This window comes from Callionymus lyra, chromosome 16, assembly GCF_982586985.1.
Source record: "Callionymus lyra chromosome 16, fCalLyr1.hap1.1, whole genome shotgun sequence".
In the NCBI taxonomy this organism is placed as follows: Eukaryota; Metazoa; Chordata; class Actinopteri; order Syngnathiformes; family Callionymidae; genus Callionymus; species Callionymus lyra.
Genome location: NC_141833.1, coordinates 4,521,415 through 4,530,079, shown reverse-complemented (window position 1 = coordinate 4,530,079; position 8,665 = coordinate 4,521,415). Strand labels below are relative to the sequence as shown.

The 8,665-nt window shown below is 37.3% G+C and overlaps 1 protein-coding gene across 1 annotated transcript; it reads left to right on the top strand.

Moving 5' to 3' along the window:
• The first annotated feature begins 1,060 nt into the window (after positions 1-1,060).
• tfa (transferrin-a) lies at positions 1,061-8,660 on the top strand. Its single transcript, XM_087811482.1, has 17 exons — positions 1,061-1,213; positions 1,301-1,449; positions 1,544-1,646; positions 2,743-2,934; positions 3,058-3,190; positions 3,266-3,321; positions 4,189-4,352; positions 4,489-4,651; positions 4,714-4,874; positions 4,938-5,034; positions 6,132-6,152; positions 6,234-6,398; positions 6,472-6,622; positions 7,494-7,561; positions 7,645-7,826; positions 8,123-8,294; positions 8,376-8,660. The coding sequence occupies exons 1-17, from the start codon at positions 1,174-1,176 to the stop codon at positions 8,420-8,422; spliced, it is 2,064 nt and encodes a 687-aa protein (XP_087667608.1). The 5' UTR covers positions 1,061-1,173; the 3' UTR covers positions 8,423-8,660.
• Positions 8,661-8,665: the final 5 nt, after the last annotated feature.

The window sequence follows — 8,665 nt, the reverse complement described above, 5'->3', positions numbered from 1 at the left end:
GAGTAATGTTGACACTGTAAACGCTCACATTCTATTGGAATCTGTCCAGCAAACCATGAAGTGTTTCATTTTTCCTCACGTCTAAGACGATCAAAGATTCTTGGGATGGTATTTCAAGAAATGTGTTTTACACAGTATTTACGAAAAAAAAAAAAGAAGGGGGAAATTCATGCAGCAGTCTTTCAAAAATACACATTTAGTTTGATATGAAAGAATCACACTCAGACTTAATACCTAATAGAACAGTTATTATCAAATTATTTGGATTTATTCATTAAAATCTGTTCCCAAATCTAATCTTAAAAACATTATTTTAAGAAATCATAACAAGTGGCTCAAATGATCTATGCTGCCAAAGTTTGGGGAACATGACGGAATATTTGATCAATAAAAGGCTTAAAAAGATATTCTTTAAGAAATGTGAAACTCATTGTACGAAGGCCTGGGAAAAAAAAACACACTTATTTCCTCCATTTTTCTTTTCCGGGCATAATCCATCAGTGTGCCATGACTAGCAATGACCCATTGAATAAATTGAACTTAAGCCTTACCAACAATCTTGCTGTCACAGGTTAAAGATGGATGAGCAGAGAGTATTTACAGACACAATAATCATTAACTCAAATAGTGTTAGTAATTTAATTTCACTGCAATGGTGCTCTTTAACTTTAGGATGAAATGTTTTTTTAATAAAAGCAATAAGAGGTTATTCATTTTTTTTAAATGTAATTTAATAAATAAATGAATAGAAAACTAATATTTACTTTGTAATTTACATTAAACTTTAACAAATGTATTATATTTGAATGTGACTATTAAAAAAACACGGCGTTCATGACCAACCCTTAAGGAAATGTGGTAGACATTTAAAAAGTTCATGATAATGTATCCATTGTCGAGGATACATGAGTAGCACCATTGTTGCACTAAGTAAAAGTAAATATAAAGCACTTTACTTGTTTGTGCCGGAGAAGGAAGAGATTTTTATTTAAAAAATTTCCAGAATTTCATCATCCGCGTTCCTGGCATCCAAAAGTACACCCGCGGGCACGCGCACATGGACGCGCTCATTTTGAAACTTAAGTAAACTTTTTTTTTTTTTTCTTCCAATACTGTCTATAAAAGGGCGAGAGATTTTCGGATTCTCTGCTCTGACCAGGAGACTCCAGCATCATGAAGTCCCTCGTGATCGTGGCTCTGTTCTGCTACTTCGGTAAACACCGTCGATTCAAAATCGTGTTTTCTTATTTCTTCTTATTATGATTATTTCTCAAAAGTTACAATTTCATTCTTTTCACAGCCGCGGTGTTCGCTGCTCCCGCAGACAAAGTGAGATGGTGCGTCAAGTCTGAACAAGAGTATCAGAAATGCAAGAAACTTGAAGCCAAAATGCCAGTTTTCTCCTGCATGCAGGCGATCAACACCATGGACTGCATCACTGCGATCGCGGTGAGAAACAATTATTAAAAAAAAACAAAAAAAACACAGATATGTGTGGTTGTTTAATTGTTTTTTTTGAAGTTACATTTGCGTGTTTCTCAAGGGTGGTAATGCGGACGCCATCACGTTGGACGGAGGGGACGTCTACACAGCTGGGCTGCACCCCCACAACCTGCACCCCATCATGGCTGAAGACTATGGTTCTGGTACGTTCACACATATATAGTCGTGGAAAATGACATTTCCTCAGGGGCCAAATTTTTTCCTACAGTGACTTGTGTGGGGCCACACAAAAATGTATTTTATTAGGGTATTTATTATTTAAACTTAATTGATATCGAATATAAAAGCACATTCCCCCCCAAATAAGTAAGTAAGTAAGTCATTTAAATTTATAGAGCGCTTTCCCAGGCCAGGGTCACAAAGCGCTTAAACAGTCAAAACAATACTCAATAAAATGTATACTTAAAAGATCAAGATAACACCGAGACAAACACAGGAGTCTCAAGGAAAAGCCTGCACGAATAAAAATGTCTTCAGATGTTTCTTGCAGGAGTCAGTAGATCCATCAAGTGCAAATGTGTTTATTTATTAACTTAAATCTTTGTGAGACCCGTTACACACTCAAACAAACTATCATCGAATTAAAGGACTATTAATTAATAATGAGAAATAATAATACAAAATAATATTATTAGTTTTCTTTGAACTCATGATGACCCCCTGAATACACTTTGCCAATGTCTACACTACAGATTCTTACCATCTAAAAAAATCATTTTGAGGAATGATTGATAAATCAGACTAGGGTTTCTAGGGTTATAGCAAAAGTTAATTAATGTTGCAAACTTAAAATTCGAGGAAAATATGACAAATACAGCTGTTGTTTTCTAGAAAACATTTAAAGAAGAAGAATATTTATTAATTACGAAAAAAAAGAAGGACACGAGTGAAAGAAAATCTACCAAATATTGTTATTTAAAGGTCATAAAGTTAAAAAGTGCAAACGATTAAATGAGAGGAAGTGAAAATAAGTGTCGCTAGAAAAAAAAGTAGTCGACTAAAAAGGAAGTATTATTGAAACTGAAATGCACAACTGTAGAATTTATAAAAATCAAAAACAAAAATTTAAAGAAAATGTTTTGCCACAGCTCCTTCATTTTTTTTAGACCGCATATTCCCTTTTCTGGGTGTCCCAGCTACCCTAGCGAGAGGCAGGAGACACCCTGAAGGGACCAAGCAAAAAAAACAACACATAATCCAATCGTCATCAAACTCATCACGACCTCACTCTTCAATCAGATTCGTCAAGTTGCTACTATGCCGTCGCTGTGGTGAAGAAAGGAAACACGTTCGGCCTCAGAGATCTGCAGAATAAGAAGTCGTGTCACACGGGTGTTGGGAAGTCTGCCGGCTGGAACATTCCTGTGGGAACGCTGGTGTCACAGGATATATTGAAGTGGAACGGCATGGAAGACAGTCCGATCGAGGAAGGTACTGGACCTCAATTTATGTAAACACATTCTTAAAATGATAGCTAAAGCTCAACCGTACTGATATAACGCTTGATATTATTCTCTGTCCTCACCACAAACATGTTGTTGTTTTTTTTTGCAGCGGTCAGCAACTTCTTCCAAGCCAGCTGTGCACCAGGAGCAAAGTCCAACTACCCCAAACTGTGTCAGCTGTGCAAGAACGACTGCTCCAGGTCCCACAGCGAGCCCTACTACGATTACGCCGGTGCCTTCAAGTCAGTACCACATTGCTGTGCCTCAGTTTTGAAACATTTGTGTCAGCAAACTAATGAAACCATTGATGGCAACAGGTGTCTGGAAGACGGAGCAGGAGACGTGGCGTTCGTGAAACACCTCACTGTACCAGGTCAGATATGTGTGATGGAATATTGATTGTATCGTCAAACACATGCTCATCATTTTTACCAAAATTCAAGGTCATATATTTTGACTTTCACTCAAGCAAAAACTGGAGCTGTATACATCAGTTTGAATGAGAAATCTATATAAGGGTTATGAAACTTTGACATAGAAAATATAAAATATATATAAGAAAAAGCAGCAATTTAAGAATTCACTTTTTCATATTTTTATTGGAAGAATTGAAATGATGACTTAGTAAAGACGCATCAACAAAGTCAGAACTTAGTAACGTACATGGAAACAAATACATTCTTAATAAGATGTTTAGCAGGAGAGATAGTTTTTCAGGCCAATAAATGAGGTAGTTCTCATTAATATATACTTAAATTGTTGAAGGGTGTGTAGAAACAAATGACTTAAATAAAGAAATCTAATATAAAATCTTGATCGGTTTCTTTTGATACAGTTTAAATGTAAGGTGGTTTCAAAAGCATTGCCAAAATGATTGGACTGCGAAATGATGTAAACATTAACTAAAAAGAACATACACACACACGCACATAAATTTATATTAAATAAATGTAATAAAATTATACTAATAATAGTAATTAAAAAAAAGTATAAATATAAAATTAATTAATTACTATTATTAGTATTATTTTATTATATATATATATTTTTTTATTATATTTTATAATATATTTCTTTATTAGAAAAAATATATACATACATTTAAAAAGAACGAGTTTATATATATATATATATATATATATATATATATATATATAGTGACATATGATAGAAAATAAATAATAGTAAACTGTGGTATATAGTATTTTCTGTATCACATTTTTAAATCTTTCACTTTCAGACTCTGTCAAGGCCGACTACGAGCTTCTGTGCTTGGACAACAGCAGAGCTCCGATCGACAGTTACAAGAGCTGTAACCTGGCCAAAGTCCCCGCTCATGCTGTGGTCTCCCGTAAAGACCCCCAGATGACCGAGCGGATCTGGACTAGCCTTGAGGCGGCCCAGGTAAGAGTACAGATCAACTGTGCAGAAGGTTTATTTACAGGTGACCATCTTGGGTCTGTTGTGCAAGTGTTCGCTGAAGTAACGTCGGCTTAACAACATTTCATTTAATGCAGTCACCCTGGTGCATATTTTCCAGAGCCTGTCGGGATTCAAGCTGTTCTCCTCCTCCGACTACCCTACCGCCAAGAACCTGATGTTCAAGGACTCCACCGTGCAGCTGGTGCGTCTCTCCACCATCACAGACTCCTTCCTCTACCTGGGGGCCAAGTACATCAGCATCGTCCGCGCCCTGAACAAAGGTCTGTCATATCGAAGCTAACATAAAGAGCACGACCCCATGACCCCCCCTCTCGACCTCCAGAGAACAACGTAGCTGCTGCGTCCTCGGCCGTCAAGTGGTGTGCTGTGGGTGGACCCGAGAAGGACAAGTGTGACCTGTGGAGCACCGCAAGTTTCACGGATCGCGATGTGCTCGAGTGCCAGGCCGCTCCCACAGTGAAAGACTGCCTGAAAAAGATTTTGGTAAAAAACTCAAAGATTGAGTTAATGTTTCTTCTTCTCACGTTTTTTTTGCTTTCGCTCTAGCGAGGAGAGGCCGACGCCATCGCAGTGGACGGAGGTGAAGTGTTCACAGCTGGCAAGTGTGGTTTGGTTCCTGCCATGGTGGAGCAGTACGATCAAAGTAAGCACATGTTCATTTTTTGGAACCGTTATTAGGTGCACTACAGCTCATAGTTAACTCAAGATTAATCGCAAATTAATTACAGCTTTTGAATCCTTTATAAATGTAACTTAAAGGAAGACTTACCTAAATAGTGAGAGTTGTATCCTCATAAGAGTGGCCAGAATGTTTTATACAAATATTTGTTCATTGCAAACCAATATAAGATACACAATTTCATCATTGTTCATAGTTAACTGAAGATTAATCGCAAATTAATTACAGCCTTTGAATCCTTTCTAATTGTAACTTATGGAAGTCTTACCTAAATAGTGAGAGTTGTATTCATATAAGAGTGGCCAAGAATGATTTCTTCATACAAATATTTTTATATTGCAACAACCAAATATAACATAAACTAATCGCATTACAGCTCAAAGTTTACTCAATTATTAATCGCAAATTAATCCGATTTTTCTGTTCTAAATGAGGGCAACTAATGTGAAAACCCAAGTCTCTAGAATCATTCACGTGTTTCAAAAGTTGAAGTCTTCCTCCTCAAGATGCAGTAAGTCCCTTATGATGTTATTATTACTTTATAAAGTTCTCCCTCGACTGAAATCTTGGCGAACGAGAGGTTACGAGAGCAGAGTTCATTATGCACTCCTCCTCCCCCGTCCAGCTGCAATCACACCCCGCTTTGTTTATACAACGAGTCTCTTGGAGGTGGAGACTTCTGGGATTGATGGGCGGGGCTTAGGCACATATTTTAATGTAAATATCTTTATTAAAAGAGAGTTTTGTACAAACAGACACATACTGATGAGTACAATAAAGGTCCAAGATCTATTTAAGAGACACTTAAATCAACACATTAGTTGCTCTTTAAGGAGGGTTCCTAAAATAGGAATAATATATCCATATCCACAAATATTTGTCCATCTTCAGACTCAGAAAACTAAAAATAAATAATTATCATATGTATTCTAAATGACTTTTCCCTCTTTCCAAGAAACTAGTGGAATCAAACTGAATGACAGTTAACATGTCGTTAGATTTGACAGATCATCCTCTCAACATTTCTACTTAACTAACACCTGGATCTGTTTCGTCCTCAGGTCAATGCAACTCACCTGGAGGTAAGAGAAGCGTCCATCAGCGAGGCACGCTGTTGAGAGTCCAGATTGAGTTTGTGTGAACAATCTTGTCTCCTCTTGCAGCTCCCGCCTCCTCCTACTACGCCGTCGCCGTGGTGAAGAAGGGCACGGGCCTGACTTGGGACAAACTGAAGGGAAAGAAATCCTGCCACACCGGACTGGGCAGAACCGCAGGCTGGAACATCCCCATGGGTCTGATCCACAAAGAGACCAATGACTGTGACTTCAGTGAGTATCCGACTGAGCTGAATTACATTTCAAAAGTTCTCTCTCTGGAGCGTCGCGTTTCTCGTCTCCTCAGCTAAGTTCTTCAGCAGCGGCTGCGCTCCCGGATCAGAACCGGGCTCTCCCTTCTGTACACAATGTGCCGGCAGTAACGCAGATGTCGGGGACCCCTTCAAGTGCAAGGCTAGCTCGGAGGAGCGTTACTACGGCTACGCCGGCGCCTTCAGGTCAGTCACCTGTCACAAGAAGTCAATAAATAAATATATATAATAAATAAATAAATATAATAATCAACACTATATGTTGATCAATTACAGACTTAAAATTACTTTTTATCTTTGCATTGATTGCTATTTGTCATCTTTAATTAGATTATTATTATTTTATTTGTGTCATTATTTGGAAAAATGTACTCACTATTATATAAAACTTTAATTTACTTTAATATGCCCTCCATAATTTAATTTTATATTCTAATTTTCATCTGTTTCTTTGCTATTTTTATCTGATCTCAATCGATTTCATAGGAAATTGTTAATGCTATCCTAACAATGTTGTACTTACAATAATGAAATTCTATTCCATAACATATTTTATTTAAAAAGACAGATAAAATGTTCACAGAATATTTTAATTCATGTTAAAATGTACATAAAAATGTTGATTGGAGGTTTTTATGGACAACATTTACTTTTATTTGAGGGGAAAAAGGAAAATACTCAAATTATTTGGTTTTGCTACAAATTAAATCACAATTAATTATTTCATTTCATGGAAAAAAACCTTGTTTGGTCCTTTTTTTTTCATAAAAAAAGGCTAAAAGTGCATATAAATAATTAATTTTATTTCACTTAATCCCTATAGTATCCTTAAGTATAAAAGTTCATATTTTTTCAGTCTTCTCAGTAACTTGTCAACTTAATTATCAATAAATTAAAAAATTGATCACAAGGCATGAACAGCTGTGTCGAACTGTAAGTAAGTAAGTAAGTAATTTATATTTAAAGAGCGCTTTTCCAGTCTTTCTGGAACTCCTGTGTTGTTCTCTGTGTTATCTTGACCTTGATATCAATTTAATAAAGTGTGTTGTGGGTTCAGGTGTCTCGTTGAGGGAGGAGGAGATGTTGCCTTCATCAAACACACAATAGTTTCAGAGAACAGTGACGGTAAGAAACTTGCTTTTCTCTGTCAAGGAGCAAATAAAAAAAAAAGCATATCTGATCTTCGAGTGTTCTTGATTGGCTGTCAGGCATCGGACCAGAATGGGCGAAGAACGTGAAAGCCGAGGACTATGAACTGATCTGTCCCGGGAAGGGTCCAGTTCCCGTCACGGAATATGCTGCCTGTAACCTCGCTGTCGTTCCTGCGCACGCTGTTGTCACTCGTCCGGACGTTCGCAACAAGGTTGTCGAGTTCCTCAAGCAGCAGCAGGTCAGTGACTCTCACCATCAATTTCGGCTGAAGAACACATTCCTGAATCAAAGTAAATTATCTTTTCAATCTCCTCTGGATCTGCACCTTGGCTTCCTCCTGCTGAACCATGTTTATAGGCACACTGCTTTAGCTGGGGCTTCTACTTTTAGAATTAAATTCACCTTTAAATCTGTCGTTTATTATTCCTTCAAATGTCTATAAACTGTTTCAAAAATATAAAACAAATATTGTCATTTTAATGTAAATACTTCATGTTATTTTGCATTCTAATCCAGGTTTGCTTTATTTGACAGGCCAAGAATGATGACAACTTCAACATGTTCCAGTCAGGGCAGAATCTGCTTTTTAAGGACTCCACCAAGTGCCTCCAGGAGATCCCAGCTGGTCTAACATACCAGCAGTTTTTGGGAGCTGGATACATGACTGCCATGACCTCCCTGAGGCAGTGCACTGATTCAGCCTCAGGTTTGTAGCATCAACTTTTACTTTCTTCCTTTAAAGTTCATGTCCAACTGATCACATGATTTTTTCTTTCAAATGGAACAGATCTGGAGAAGGCCTGCAGTTTCCTCTCCTGTCAGCAAACTAACTAACGCTTCCTGTGGACACTGTGCTGAACCAGTTGACCCGCAGCACCAGAAACAAACTTCACACAACAAAGATGAACGTTGTAGCGTTACATACTCACTGTTACTCTGCTCGCCTTCAATCAAACTCTTTTATTCTCAACATGTAACAGTTTCCTTGCTGATAAAATGATGTAGTAACTTTATTACACCACCTTTGTTTTGTGCCTCATTTTTTTTCAAATAAAGTCTTTTTAACGCATAATTTTC

Bases quoted from the DNA above. Each gene is read 5' to 3' on its own strand.
- tfa (XM_087811482.1), top strand. From the start codon at position 1,174: ATGAAGTCCCTCGTGATCGTGGCTCTGTTCTGCTACTTCG. The intron at 7,827-8,122 runs GTCAGTGACTCT...TTTATTTGACAG, and splicing joins AGTTCCTCAAGCAGCAGCAG to GCCAAGAATGATGACAACTT. The intron at 8,295-8,375 runs GTTTGTAGCATC...CAAATGGAACAG, and splicing joins GTGCACTGATTCAGCCTCAG to ATCTGGAGAAGGCCTGCAGT.